At 44.1% G+C, this 15,142-nt stretch overlaps 1 protein-coding gene across 2 annotated transcripts in view; it reads left to right on the forward strand.

The window, feature by feature from the left end:
- Positions 1 to 290: 290 nt before the first annotated feature.
- The window catches only part of PDZD2 (PDZ domain containing 2), a 207,979-nt gene continuing 193,127 nt past the window's right edge, over positions 291 to 15,142 (forward strand). Inside the window, exon 1 of one of the 2 annotated variants that reach the window (XM_012721834.1) lies at positions 291 to 772. In XM_012721834.1, the coding sequence (XP_012577288.1) occupies positions 297 to 772 (476 nt within the window). In that variant the 5' untranslated portion in view covers positions 291 to 296. The remainder of the gene's footprint in view (positions 773 to 15,142) is intronic. The other variant, XM_012721832.1, reaches the window with a different exon arrangement.

A 15,142-nucleotide genomic window follows, 5' to 3' on the forward strand; every position in this document is an offset into this window, starting at 1 on the left:
CACTGCACGGGCCCTGCTATGAAATAAACCGGCCAAGGGCTGGTCAGGTACTCCTTTCCTTCCTCCATTGAGCGCTGGCGCAGCAGGGCGCGGTTCTGTCCCACCGCCAGTCTAATTGCGTCCCGTCTGCTGGCCCAGCTCTCTCCAGCAGACTACCTCAAGGCTCCTCTGCCAGCCTGAACATGCACACAGGCAAAACCGATGCCAGCCAGGCTTCCCCAGGGACGTGGGGCCTCGTGGGGCCCAGCCCCCAGAAGCCGGTCCTCCCATGATGTTGGGGTCCGGGAGTGAACATCATGCCCATCACTCAGGACAATGCCAGGCTGCACCTGTCCCTCCTCTGCCAGTGGCTGCAGAACAGCCTGCAAGAGGGCGGGGATGGGCCGGAGCAGCGGCTGTGCCAGGCGGCCATCCGGAAGCTGCAGGAGTACATCCAGCTCAACTTCGCTGTGGACGAGAGCTCGGCGCCACCTGAGCACAGCTCCCCGGAGATGGAGATCTGCACGGTGTACCTCACCAAGGAGCTGGGGGACACGGACACCGTGGGCCTCAGTTTTGGGAACATCCCTGTCTTTGGGGACCTTGGAGAAAAGCGCCGAGGGGGCAAGAAGCGGAAGCCCCACCTGGGCCCCGTGCTGGATGTGGGCTGCATCTGGGTGACGGAGCTGAGGAAGAACAGCCCCGCGGGGAAGAGCGGGAAGGTCCGACTGAAGGACGAGATCCTCTCCCTCAACGGGCAGCTGATGGTCGGTGTGGACGTGAGTGGGGCCAGGTGAGTGGGGAGCCCCGGCTGACTTGGGGGTGGCTGCGGAACCCTACGGGCTGCCGTGTGTCTGCTGCTCAACCTGCTGCTGCAGAGGGGGATGTTGCTCCGTGTGGGAGCTTCATGCAGGAGAGGGGAGCATGGGCTCTGCACTGGCTGGTTTGTGTGCCGGAGGCGCCCTCTCAGGGAAGTCCTTTGCTATTTCTAGGAATTGACTTCCTCTGGGAGGGGCCGTGTCTCCAGGTCCAACCTTCAAATGCCAGAGCACCAGGCGATGGGAAACGTAATCAGTACCAGACCTCTGGAAATTTTACAAAGATGAGTCTGTAAATCTTCCGAGTTCACTTCTTTTCCAGAGAACAGTCATGATTCCGCGTGCCCTTCTCTCGTGTGTGTGTCCTGGACAGTGAAGGGCCCAGTGGGGCGGGGAGGGAAAAACCAAGACTCATTGCTGGGTCTTCAAGAAGGCATGATAGTGAATCAAGAAGAGGCAAGGGGTTCTGGAGTCCTGGACTGCCATTGCTCCTGACCACCAAGGTGGACGTGACCAACAGCAGACTACCTCCACTTCTCAAGGTTCGCTCCCTAATTTTCTGGGAAAATGACAAGTGCCATTTACTGAGGAGTTGTGCCCACGGTGGATACTGCGCTGAGCATGCTCTCATTTAGTGCCACCCACCGCTCCATAAAGGACAGCTCTAGGTCCTCTGGTGTGGCCTTGGCCACAGAATGGCTGGGTCACTTGGTCAAGGTCGTCTTAGGGAGAGGCAGAGCCAGATCTGAACTTGGGTCTCCCGCGGCCTGTGCTCTGCGACCTCAAATCTGTCCCACGCCTAGTCTTGGGTCCTAGTCTTGGGTCCTAGTCTTGGGTGCTTGTTGTGAGGTGTGGTGCTTCATTTCATGGATGGTTTCCAGTTTCACAAAGTAGCTCCTGAGTATAATCTCAGATGCCGAGGAGGCTAATGAAGAGAACAAATTCCATGGTTTCCAGTTACCCAGTCTGACAAGGAAAGCAGAACCCCCGCCCCCGGTCCCCAACCCCACTGCATAAAAGGAAATCCAATTTTATTGTGAAATCCCTTTGGCAAACTTATTCTAGTCAGATCTTAAAACGAGAAGCGCTTTGAGATTAGGCATCAGGGACTTTAAAATGTTTGGAAAGTTCTCAAGAAGTTCCTTTTCACTCTTTGTAACAGTTTTCCTTCCACCCTGAATTCTCCTGTGCACCCTTGTGGCTTTTGTTCTACAAAGTGACAAGTAGGAGTCAGGGCTCTGCAGAGATCCAGTGTTCTCCACCAACAGTGCCCTTGGCAAACATCCCCCTCAGTGATCATATACCCACCCACACTTGTAAGCAACGCATTTCAGGGTCAACACACCGACTTCTGCTCACCTTGCCAACACACTAAGTCACCTGTCCCATGCCTTGCTGTTACGAGTCACTTTTTTGGACGCCATTCTGCTCCTTCTCTGTTGTATTTTTTAATTCAAAACTCACTTCAATAAGTTATGGGCTAATTGTGCCTCCCCGCCCCCCAACTCAGATGTAGCAGCCCCACAGAACTGGAAAATGTGGCCTTATTTGGAAATAAGGCCATTGCAGATATAATTAGTTAAGTTGAAGTGAGGTCGTGTGGGAGAACCGTGGGCCCTTAATTCAATATGACTGTTGTCCTTATAAAAACAGTAAATTTGGACGCAGAGGGAGAATGCCATGTGAAGGCTGTGGTTATGCTGCTACAAGCCAACATGCTATCTGAAGCTGGGAGGCAGGTGGCGGCAGCTTTTCCCTTCACCTCAGTCATGCTTCCTGCAAGACTGAGCCAACACCCAGCTCTGGGACTTTTAGCTGCAGAACAGAAACTATGTGTTACTGTTGCCTCAGCCGCTTTACTGTGGCAGTTCTGGGAAATGGATACCTGTGATAGTCGATTTTTCAGGTAGTTTTCTTCCTGACAAGAGTTACTCCAGAAACTTTAGAGCACCAGGGATGTTTGCGGAAGAGGACGTGCTGAAAACCAGCCGGTGTTAAGTGTGGGAAGAGCAGGTGCAAAATGTGGATGATGAGGTCATGGTTTGCTTATTTTAAAAATTAGCTTGGGATCAATTTAGAAAGTTAATTCCTGGGGGGAAGAACAAAGAATCTGTAGCCTTCTTATCCTAGAACCAGTTCTGAAGTGAAACTTGCTACTGTCCTTAAGTTATAGATACCCATACCAGCCTTCTCGCTGGCTGGTACTCCTGATGGTGACAGTTTGCTTCTAGATTCTGGATACTCTTCGTTCTTTTGATTGCTGACAATATTGATATGGTGTGAACTTGTAGAGATGTTTCTGGAATGGGTAGAAATGTTAGTTATTTTGATGTCACATATCTTGTAGGAAAAACTGCAGCAGAGTTTTTGTTCTCCAGTTCTATTATACCTTTTCTGGGGAAGATGAGATTTTTCTGGAACATTCCATCCACTTCTATTTGGCGAAGGTTTTTTGTTCTCCAGTTCTATTATACCTTTTCTGGGGAAGATGAGATTTTTCTGGAACATTCCATCCACTTCTATTTGGCGAAGGAAGACCTAGGAAGGTTTTTTAGACTAGTTCTTACAAGGAATACTTTGTAACCCCAGTCCCTCCCTTCCTCAGCTAGCTTTCTATAAGTAAACCAGATCTGTTCCCTGAGGACAGATTGTTCCAAATTGGTAACAAAATGTGGAATTAATTAAAACACAACCCACACACTAAAACAAAAACAAGTAGCCTTTTCTGAAAAGTAAGAGGGTCCATGTTTCACTAAAAGTGTACTTTTTAGGATGTGAGCCTGACTGGACCTTTTGTACATTAATAAACGTGCAGAACTCAGTGCAGAGAATGAGGACTTTGGCGAGGACTCTGGTGAGATGGAGAGATGGATCTGGCTTCAGACCAGCTGCTTGCCATGTGACTGAGGACAAGTTATTTCAGCCACCCGGCGGTTGATGCTATCTCCCCAGTAGGGGTCGCTAGTGAGGAGGTGACTGACTACTGAAAAGACACGTGGTGGATGGTCAGCTAATGCCCCACCTGGTCCATGTTAATTGACCTGAACCCAAGACACAGCAGGAACTGAGAAAATGCCTTTGAGTTTGAAGCACAGAGAAGAATCCCAAATCCCAAACAATTTACTGAGCAAGAAAGAGAATAATCTTCAGCCCAGAAATTGGGGTGATACAGAAATAATGAGCAGCTAGTTTAGCATGTAGTTTAGGGTGTAACTGTAACGCAAAGATGATGGTACATGCAGGAAGCTTGTCCCAGATCCCTGGGTCAGACAGGTTTTTTGAGTTACTGGGGGATGAAATGTCTGTGTGATCACAGACCAGAGGGCCTGGAGGCTCAGGGCAATTGTCTAACTGCTGAGAAGAATGACACCCCGGGCAGAGAGCTGAGTATCAGTCCTGACCAGCATAACCTTCAGCGTGCTACCCACTATCTTTAAGTTGTGTGTAAAATTAAATTTAGGGTTGCTACAAGCACAGACTCTGGTTACCCATGGCAACCCTGAGTTCTCTCTAGGTTATAGCAGATTTAAAACAGTGTCAAGAGGCTGCTAGAAGGTGTTACTTGGAGAAGTGACTGCAGGTAGTGATGTAGGAGATCGAAGAAAGGAAGAATTGCCAATTAGAGCTTTAGCGTGTGGTCTCCAGGGCCATTTAGCCTGATAGTCCTGTCTGCCTTGCTGTGCCCAGAGGCATCGGGAGAGGCAGGGCTGTATATAGTCACAGGCAGTCATCATCATGACCTACAGACATTAAGGAAAGGTTAAATTATATTCAGTTTGCCGTTTAAGGAGCCAGAGAAGCATGTAATATATTATAGAAAGATTTCCATTACAGAAGGTTAAAAGGAAAACAAGTCATAGCATTTAAAATTCAATTATCTGGAAAATTTGTCAAGTGGCACAGCCCCTCCCTAGGGACGCCATGTAAGTGAAGCATCCCCAGACCTCACGTTTGGGCCACTTCTCTGTCTTCGGTCTGCATTGCCCATGCACAGTGTCACTTCACGGCCTCGTTTCTGGGAGGTTTCCCAGACCTGTTGTTCTCATTGAACCGAGTGGGAAACTGAGGCTCTGGAGGTGGCTTCCCAGGGTCAAGTATCATCCTAAGAGACGAGTGAGGAGCAGGAGACAGGGTCTGTGCCTTAAATTCTAGAACTTTTTTCTTCAACTCTGTTAACAATAACCAATGAAATTAGGACTTTTTGTTGTTACAGTCAGTCGACAGCAAACCCAAACAGAATATGCATATCCATTCTCTACTAGGATGATAATTACATCTAGAACCTTCCTTCTCAAAAAGCATTTGACCTACAGCAGCTTCATAAACATAATGGTGGAGTTGCTTTTCCTCAGCTCTAGGAGGGCTTTCTGGCCTCGAGGCCAGCCTGCAGTACGCTGCCATCTTGTGGTTGAAGTCGGTACAGTGCTGCAAGTTGCAGTCAAGTTGCTTATTCATTAGTCTGTGTGGGTTTCTCTGCTGTGCTCAGCTCTTTAATTTTTACCTCAGCAACTGGACTCTTCTGCTTAACCACTAGGTAACTGACCTAGATATCCCACATACAGCACTTGTTTTGAAACCCATAACATCGCTTTCAGGGATTGAGACCCTCATCTGTAGAGAAAAGGTAAAGTACCTTCGTATGACTAGGACATTATTCCTCAGCCGTCCCTCTATGGGCACACCTGGTCATGTCCAGTAATCACTAACACTATTTCACTTTTATATCCAGAAAATGGTCTCTGCTTCTTTTGAGTAACAGATGCCCTCAAATGCTCTGTAAAGTTTTCCTTGTCCAGAAGGTCATTGAGTTCCAGTGTGGACACCTGTTGTGAACCTTGTCCCTCTCCTGGTACTCTTGAAGCAGGTAACCTGGCTCACCTGATCCTAATTAACTTGTTTGCCACTCACAGAGGTCACAGGAATTGAGTTCCCATCTTTTGGTGATCTACTATGAGTCACTGGCTTCTTCCAGAGGGACATAAAACCAGGTATTTTCAGGACCCAAATTTATATCTCGCCTTTGTGACATTTGTAACAAAATGTGGATGTTGAATTGTTATGCAGATTTCTTCGTGGGATTTTTCTTTGAAATGCGAACGTTCTCCAATGATTTTGAAGATGTGAGTTTAAGTTATACCAAAAATGTCCACGTAGCTGTTACTACTCGTCACTTGGTGAATGACCAGGCGTAGGATGGTGAAATGAACAGAGCAGCACAACAGTGTGAATATGGGGTGCTTCCCATCTCCCGGACACAAACCTGGGTGCGGAGACTTAAGCAGTGGTCTAGTAGCTCACTTAGCTCACACTCACCTCACTCAGAGTTCTTGCTTGGACAAAGAAAGTATGATTTTATCACTTGTAGCATTTTGGGGAAGGAAGATGGAAACCTAGAGGCCTTCCATGCTGAAGTTGTCTCTTTGCTCAGCCCCGAGGCTGGACTTTTGACCTTTGGGATCACAGATAGGTTTTCCCACATGTCCCTGAAGGAAGTCTGAACTATTATGAGTGGGAAAGGGGGGTGGTGTCCTTCCAGAAAGATCAGGTTCTGTTAAGTGCAGGCCTCTGTCAAATTACATGGCAAGCATTGAGGTTTTTTCTGTCACTCAAGGGTTTTATTTGGTCTAGATGTCCATTTCTGCAAAACTCTTGTCTGGGCCAGCAGAATGAGCAGAAAGGACTTAACTGGCAGTCACCAGAAATGTTCAAGTTCTAGAAAGGAAGAGGCCCCTGAAACTCCGTGGGGTTTTGGGGAAACTTATTAGGATCCTGAGATATAGATAGATTTTTAATCTCACCAAAAAAGAAGAAATTGAGCTTAACTAATATTTTAGCTTTGCGTTGAGCCAGGCATCCTTATCCTTATTCAACCTGTATGGCAAGAGGGTGCCATGTCCTGTGTGATTTTTTTTTTTCTAAAATGTAAAAATGGTTTTATTGGAGATGGCAGCAAATGTGACTAAAGGAAACCTTATGTTGAACTGAGCCTAACTCAAAACATTATAGAGAGCAAAACGAGTCCCCCCAAAGTCCAGCTAAATGAATGAGTCAGGGACCAGGGTTGGGATAACTGAGCCATATCAAGAAATGAGGTACCGGGGTACAGTCTTGAATTTGATTGTCTTGAACCCTACCCTTGTTTGGTCAGCTGGAGCAATGAGGGGTTCTTCTGAGCTTAGTTGGGTTCTCACGTTTGTGCACAACTGCAGGTCTGCTTCTGGGGTGACTGGGTAGCTGTTGGGGAGATGGCAAACTTGTCCATGTCTCATCACACAGTGGATAGCTTGGGGTTTTGTCACCTCAGGCTCTAAGAGAGCAGACACTGTATGCAAAGCTTCTTGGGGCTGGTTGCCAGCCATCTAAGCTCAGGGCATTTGCCACAGGGGTCCCCGTGAGGGAAGAAGGGGCTGTCCTCAGGGAAGAAGGTGCTACAAAGTCACACTCATTGGTTAATTCACTTTTGATTTATTTCAAGGAGCAGTAGTTTATGTAGCTCACTGGGCCATGCAGATTTATGAATTAAATTATTTCACTTTAAATTAACCTTTACCCTAGTTCTTGTGTTCGTAAATAAGTAAATCTTTTAACTAAAATAAAATTCTTGGGGGTGGGGGCAAGGGGTTGAAAATAATACAATGGATACATTTTCTCAGGAACAAGTCCTGAGAGAAAGATTGTGTTGACCCATCTCTTAACAAGCCCTGTGTTCAGCTACATTAGGAGGTAAAAATGACGACAAACTATTCGATTGACATAAAGTCAGACCAAGAAGTGAAACTCAAAGCTATCAAGAGACTAGTGAAGTAAAAATTTCTAGCTGCTCTCATTAAAGAGAAGATTGTGCCTTGAGGTAACACTTAATGATGGTAATGAGGCCTCATCTAGCCATGCAGTGCATACAAATAGTTTCAGCAAGGTTTAAAATTACACAATATATCTAATTCAGAGTTTTACTACACTGAATATTTAAGAGCCTGTTTGAAGTCTTTTTTTTTTTTTTTTACTTAATTGCTGAAGACAAAAAGCTACACGCCATTAGGAAAATACTCATTCTTCCTGGTGAGGTAAAAATAGCAAAAATAACACATGGAAAACAATATAGCTACAAAATGAAAGGCATGATTTTGTCAGCAGATTCTCTTGGAAGATGCACAGAAGCGTTGCAGAAGTTTTAGAGGAGCAGTGAGAGGTGTGGGAGTGCTGCTGCTTCTCGCCTCCAAATAAGGGGATTTGCTTCATTCTGTTTCAATAATGAAATAAAACACCTACTTATTTGTGAGTCACTAAAGAAAAGAGGTACCGGGAAAGATATATTTTCAAAAGTCAATGACTTTGGTGGTTAAAATAATGCTTTAAGGGAAAAATTACATAAGGTAACAGCTGCTTTCACTAGAATAAAAAAGACTTCATAGCAAGGTTACCAAAATAAACCTGAACACCAAGTTGGTTTGCTCCTTTGGTCCTGGGAAAGTCAATGCAGCAAAGAAGCTAAGACAGAAATGTCAAAAGTGCTGAAGAATGTTGCTAGTGAGGTGGGTTAGTGGCATAAAAATGAGATCTTTAAGGGCTCTCACTGGTGGCGCAATGGGTTAAAGCACCATACTAACACTAAGAAGCTCCCAGAAGCCACTGCAGCACAAGTTCGATCCCCAAGGATCCTTGGGTCAGCCAAGGAGCTGACCCATATGGCAAGGCAGACCTCTCCTGACTTTCCTGCTGCTCCCCTCAGCAGTGTATTTCAGTAGATCTGCCTGTTCTGCTCCCCATTCTGGCTCTGGTGAATCCCCTCACGCACCACACCTCTGGCCTGTACCCCATTTCTGTAAGCATAAATAGTTAAATCTTATTTTAAAAAAAAGGGGGGGAATCTTTAAAATGTATCCAACTTTCACTGTTCTGAGACAGGCACTACCCATGCAAAGTGTTACCATACACAGGTCTGGTGTTTATTGAGAGGCGCCACACTGAACACATCATCAGGCTTTTAAGAAGGAAAACAAGAGGTTCTCAGGAGCTTGCTTCCTGGAGGCTATTTCTGCAGACACAGCACACCTCATCTGTGTCTCCCAGGTGAAAGTGGTGTTCCCACAAATAAGGAAGTAACCACTGCAGGCGCACCTCAGGGAGATTGTAATTCAGGGTCACGGCAATAAAGCCAATATTAAAAGGAGCCATGAATTCTGGTGTTTCTGCTGCATAAAAGTTATGTCTACACCATCCTGTTGTCTAGTAAGTGTGTGGTAGACAGACACACTTTAATTACAAAGGATGCTGAGACACAGGAGCACCTGCTGGTGCAAATGGCGCTACTGATAGACTGCTTGAATCTTTTCTTAAAAGATTTTATTTATTTATGCATACAGACCTGCAGTACAGGCCAAAAGTGCAGGGGCGGTGAGAGGCTTCACCAGAGACAGTGGGGAACAGAACAGGCAGATCCATGACATACACTGCAGAGTGGAGCAGCGGGTGGGTCTGGGGCGCCATGTGGTCACCTCCAGGGTGGGATCAAACTCACACTGAAGCGGCTGCGGCCAGCCTGCAGTGCTGCGTCCTAACCTGTTGTGTCACCAGGGAGGGCCCGGTGTTTGAATCTTCACGCTCAGGAAAGTGAAGCACAATAAAACAAGGTATGCCTGGATTTGAAAGACCTCATGCTTTGGGAGGCTCATTTCCAAAATGAATTTGTGGAAAGCTTTCTCATGCCGTGCCCTCTGGTCCCATTAAAAATGCTCTTTGTTAACAGTAGTTTCATAGGCATATTTGAAATCTGGAGAACAGAATTTTCTATTTTTTCAGTCTTCCAAAGGATTTTGGAGACTCTAGATGTTAGGGACTATTTTAAAAGGCAGCACTTTTTAATGATTTTACCAGAAAAACTTAACTAAGTTGAAATGAACACAAAATTTGAACTCGTGCCTTTTAATTTTAATAGTGCATTGAAGAATGAATATTCCTTTTGAATAAACACTGCCATTAATATACTCTTTTTTGAATTTACCTGTCTTTAGCTGTGGCGGTCCTTAAAACCTGTGTCCTTTCCTTCTGAATCTCAAACCATATTGTGAATTATCACATGCCAAAGTGTAGAGCCAAGTTTTTGAGAATTTTGAAGTATATTTAACTGTAGGGCTTTTCCTAAATATAATATTAACTTTATATACTCTTTTAAAGTAGAAAATATTTTAAAATGTCAGGGACCTCAGGCCACGCTTATCTCTTAAAAGTCGCTTTTATAATGCACATAACGGATTATATAACAGTACATGTATAGATTAAACAAATAGTTGAGGGAGCATGCTTCTCTTTTTTTTACAAAGAAGCATGAGAAGTTAAATTTTCTAGAGTATTCATCTCAGGCATGTAGAGGTTTACCTAGCCCTTCTCAAGAAATGTCATTTTAAGATTTGTGGGATCCTACAGGCTGGCCTCACTTAGGCTGGGGTTACCTCCCTATAAACCTATTCTAAGTTGAAAATACTGCAAGCTGCAAATTCTGGCTGGGAGCTGCAACTTGCTGCCCCTCCCTGGCATCCTGAGAATACACTACTGATGTTTCTGCTAATGTGTATCATTTTCACACTATTGTGAAATTGAGAAAATTGTAAGTCCAGCCAGCATAAATTGGGACTGTCTGTAAATGTTTCCACCCACCCTGATGCCCTCAACCACTCCTCAACTGGAAACCAGAGGGCTCTTCCTAAGGCCCCAGTACCCCCCTGTCCTGCTGTGGTCCAACCCCTGAGTTCCCTCCTGCTGTGCCCTGGCCTGCCCCGCCTCACACAGACTCAGGATCCGTTCTTACTACTTAGGCTAACAGCTTGCTTCCTGGACCACATTGCAAGCTCTCTCTCCCCATTATTCTGTTTATTCATTTCAGAGCAACATATTTATGAAGCTACTAGTTAATTCCTTAGTCCAGTCCTTCCCCTCAACACTAATCTTTATTTCAGTGAGAACATTAAAAAACATTGAGGTAACATTTTGAAATGACTTGCAATATTATTCCTCTAATTCTCAATTAATTTAATTTTCTGAATATAAGATCTCATCTGTGACCATGCCAATATAGCTTCGCCAAAGTAATTGAATAGATTTAATTTGCCTTTTTTCATCTAATCTATGTTAATTGATGATATATGTTTTTCAGGCTACCTTTCTTCGCAGTTCTTTTCCTTGGAAAGAAATGCATTTACAGAATAAATCATTCAAATAGAACAGAAGCCTGGGGAAGGAAAAGTCTCCTCAACTCAGACCCCCTTCTTCAGTCACTAACACCATATGCACCCCAGTTTGAGAGTATCTTTAGATACTTAGAGCTTCTCTAAGTGTATATTCTCTGTGTTTTTTCTGTTTTATAATAGGGTACAATATCACAGTATTCTTCATCTTTTTTTATTTTTTTTTAACTTAAATTTATATCTTAGAGATTGTTCCAAATCAGAACATGTCACTTTCTCATTCTTTTTCATAGCTGTATAATATCCCACACAAAAAAGGTTCTAGTGTGATTTAATCACATTTGTGTGCATTTTTAATCACTTTAGGGTGCGTTTTTATTGTGCAGTCCTTTTGCTGTGTTAAATTCTGCAATAAGTTTTATATTCATGTGTCTGTGTACGTAAAAGCATATTTATGTGAAGGATAAATTTCCAGAGTTGGCACCCTCAAACAAATCACATTAAAATGTTTTACTTGCATTGCAGTTGCTTTGCCAAATAGGTTATACTAACTTGCATCCCTACTGATAGTATATGAAAGTGCTGTTTTTCTCACATCTTCACCAATATCATGGGAATATCTTGTAAATACTAAATCACATGATGCATAGATTTCTGTATTATCCTTTTCTACTTTACACATTTAAAAATCTTCCATCATGTTAATTAGCCTTGATAGGCATAATTATCAATGATATTTTGGTAAGCACACTCTTTATTTCATTACCAGTTTTTCAATATTGAGCATAATACTGCATTTTAAAATGCTTGTGACATGACATTTTTCCTTTTGAGTCATTCTCTTGAGGCAGATTTCCTGAGATGAAGGTTCTATGTCAATGGACAATTCTCTGAATTGCCTTTCACAAATGATTTTTTACCAAATTATGTTCTCACCAAAAATGAGTGTGTTCCAATATTCTGGTATCATTTCAGGAATGGACATTGTCACATTAAATATTATGTAATTAATACAAACATAACTCACTTTTATTGTTTTTAATTTGCATTTATTTGATCATGGCATTTAACCACTTTCACAGTGTTTTCCCTCTATTTTGCCTGTTTTCTGAATGGTGTGTTCATATCTTTCGTTCACTGTCTGCTGGAATCCATAACTGAAATATGCATTTAGATGTTATAGATCTTAATTGTTTTCCCTACAAGCTTAAAAATTCCCCCTAATCTTTTAATAGGTTGCTGTTATAACTATACAGAACTTTGAACTGTTTCTGTGGGAAACTTTCAGGGGTTTTTTTGCTTATAGTTGTCTTTTTGCTGCTTCAAACCTCAGGATATTACCATCTTCTGAACACTTGAAACTTTCTCCTACCAAGTTTCAGGATTATATTTCATATTTATCTTCATAATTAAAAATTTCAGTATATCTACCATTTATTTTGACATGTAGAGGAAAAATTACATCTAATTCTTTCTAAATTGCCATGGAATTAATCCTAACACCATTTATTAACAATTAGTTCCTCGATTAATTTGTGAGGCTAGATTTATTGTGATTTGCATACATTCCTACAAATAATAATACATTTGTACATCTGGGTGTTCTGTTTTTGTTCTCTTGATAAATATGTCTATTGTTTATGCCCATCACAGCGTGTTGATCATGTTGTAAAACCTAGAAATGAGGGATTCTAAATTGGCTCTTAGCAGAGTAAACAGTCAGGCCCCATCTGACCTGGAGGAAAGCAAATATCCACCTTGTAAATCAATAGAAAGGTGCAAACTCTAGAACAGTCTCTAGCTGACATCTGCAGGAAAATGGAGGCTCAGTTCTAAAACTGCAAAGAGGGCACAAGCACTCTGAAGCTATTCACAGCCACAGCGGCACGAGTTCCATCCCCAGCCCTGGAACTGACCCACATGGTGCAGCAGACCTCTCCTGACTCACCTGCTGCTCTGCTCCCCTCAGCATTGTATTGCAGTCAATCTGGCTGTTCTGTTCCCCACTCTGTCTCTGAAAAATTTTCTCACCCCTCCACCTCTGGCCTGTACCATAGTTCTTGTATGCATAAATAAATACATCTTAAAAAAAAAAAACTGCAAAGAAGTGAACTTGCCCCCAACCAGTGAGGTTGGAAGAGGACCCAAGCCAGAGGAGATGGATGGCAGCTTCAGCAGATGCCTTGATGTCAGGCTCATGAAACGCTGAGCAGAGTGCAGCCATGTTAGGCTACATCTGACCTAGAGAATTGCCAGCCCCCAAGTGGGTGTTGTTCCAAAGCCTCTATGTTCGTGCTCATTGGTTACACAGCAACAGGAAGTGAACATACTGGCAGCACAAACATGGGCCCTTTCATGTCATGTGCTAATCATTTCACAAGGGTCAATGTTGTCTTCTCAACTAACACAGACTCCCCAAGGCCAAGGCCAAGGCCAAATCCACATTATCTCCTTTGTTTTAGGAGGTACTTGAGGAGGTAGGCTGGGCCTGGTGATGAGCAGCCAGGGTTTAGAGCCAGGCTGCTTTGGTTGAAATACTGCCTCGAGTCTCGGCGCCATCATCTTTAAAATGGGAAGAAAATACAAGGGGCAAATCACTGATAGATACCAGCCGTTGTGATCAGCAGTTCCTTCTGAAGGTAGGAGATGATAACAGTCAGATTTCATAGGAGGGTGTGAAGATTAAATGAGACAATGCTTATAAAGCATAGAGGAGAGAGCCTGGCACGTCTATACATATTATTTCACAGTTATTGGAAAATAGAGACTCTTTGAAGTGCATCCCATAGTTGTATATGTTCCACCTGTGCCAAGTTTGTTTTTTGCTATATGACCTTGACCCTGTTCCTCCGTCCCCATCCCCCTCCCCCCCACACATATCCCTGCCTCCCCCACACACCCCCTCTGTGTCCACCAGGATGAATAAACTAAATCCAACAGTCTACACTTGACCGGCTGTCACTTCTGGCTCCTGGGAGTCTGGAATCCAGCCAGTGAGAGATCACGCTGTTTGGCTGTTTGAGATGAGCTGAAACGTCAAGCAGACCCAGGTCGGAAATCACGTCCAGAGAGAGCCAGAGCCTCATGCCCAAAGTCACGAAAGGGCAAGCATCAAGAGGAAGCTGTTCCCCTTAGAGGAACACACGACAAACAAGCAGAGCACGCCAGGGATGAGACTGGTCCCCAGAGACAGAGGGAGGGGACAGCAGCTTGAGCAGGCTTGGGGGCTTGCCGTTCCCAGCCCCAGTTCCCACGACACCCTAGAAGGGATCTTGCTTCCAGAGGAGTCCATGTGCGCAGAAAGTAGCTCTTGCAACACATAAGCCCTGACCCAGAGGCCCTTGGTGGGTGGCAAGTAGGTCAAGTTCTAGTTAGTCCGAGGACACTGGGCTGCAGTGCTGACTCTGAGTGTAGGTACAAGAAAATTAAGTGGCGTTTCCCGGTGGTCTTCTCCCCGGCTTTTGGCTGTCAGCACAGCTGAATTCCCAGTGGCCTCTGGAGGGCACTGTTCAATTAGGTTTATCTCCTAGTAGTGCCGGCTGCAGAACCGGGCTAAGGACGGTGGTAGAAATCTTGGCTGCCATTTTACTACCCTTAAGGGCTAGCTTCTGTGCTGGTTACTTTATATAACTGGATCTTAAACAATCATAGTTCTTCCCAGCAACAATAGGTGCTCTAGCATGGTACCTTGTTTCTAAATAAATTAGTAATAAGTATCAAGCAAAAAGAAAGCTTTTTTCCCCTTTTAATGAGGTTATTTGGCCCTCCTCTACTGATGTACTTGGAGATAATTTGCATTTTCATAGCTACAGCTTCCTTTTAAATTAGACAAACAAAGAAGTAAAGTTGGCACCATTATAAAACAGGGTGGAGATGTTTTTGGTTGACATGGGTATTAATTGCTTATGTCCTGCTTGCCTCCCAAGGGTGAGGTTCTTCCCTGCCTCAAACCTCTCCCCCACTACTGCTACATACACCCCAAATAATTGTGTAGGTTTTCAGCTAGACTGAAAGCTGCTCGGAATGGGAGCTGTGGGAGGGAAAGAGTAGGTACTCTATTCAATTTGCTTCATCCCACCATGTTAGAAGATGGAAGAGGTTCCCAACCCTTTCAGGGCTTCCTGGGGGGTCTTAAAACAACATCTTTTATTTTTTTTTTCATAA

Source organism: Condylura cristata, unplaced genomic scaffold (genome assembly GCF_000260355.1).
Source record: "Condylura cristata isolate star-nosed mole 26May11 unplaced genomic scaffold, ConCri1.0 scaffold00007, whole genome shotgun sequence".
Taxonomy (NCBI): Eukaryota; Metazoa; Chordata; class Mammalia; order Eulipotyphla; family Talpidae; genus Condylura; species Condylura cristata.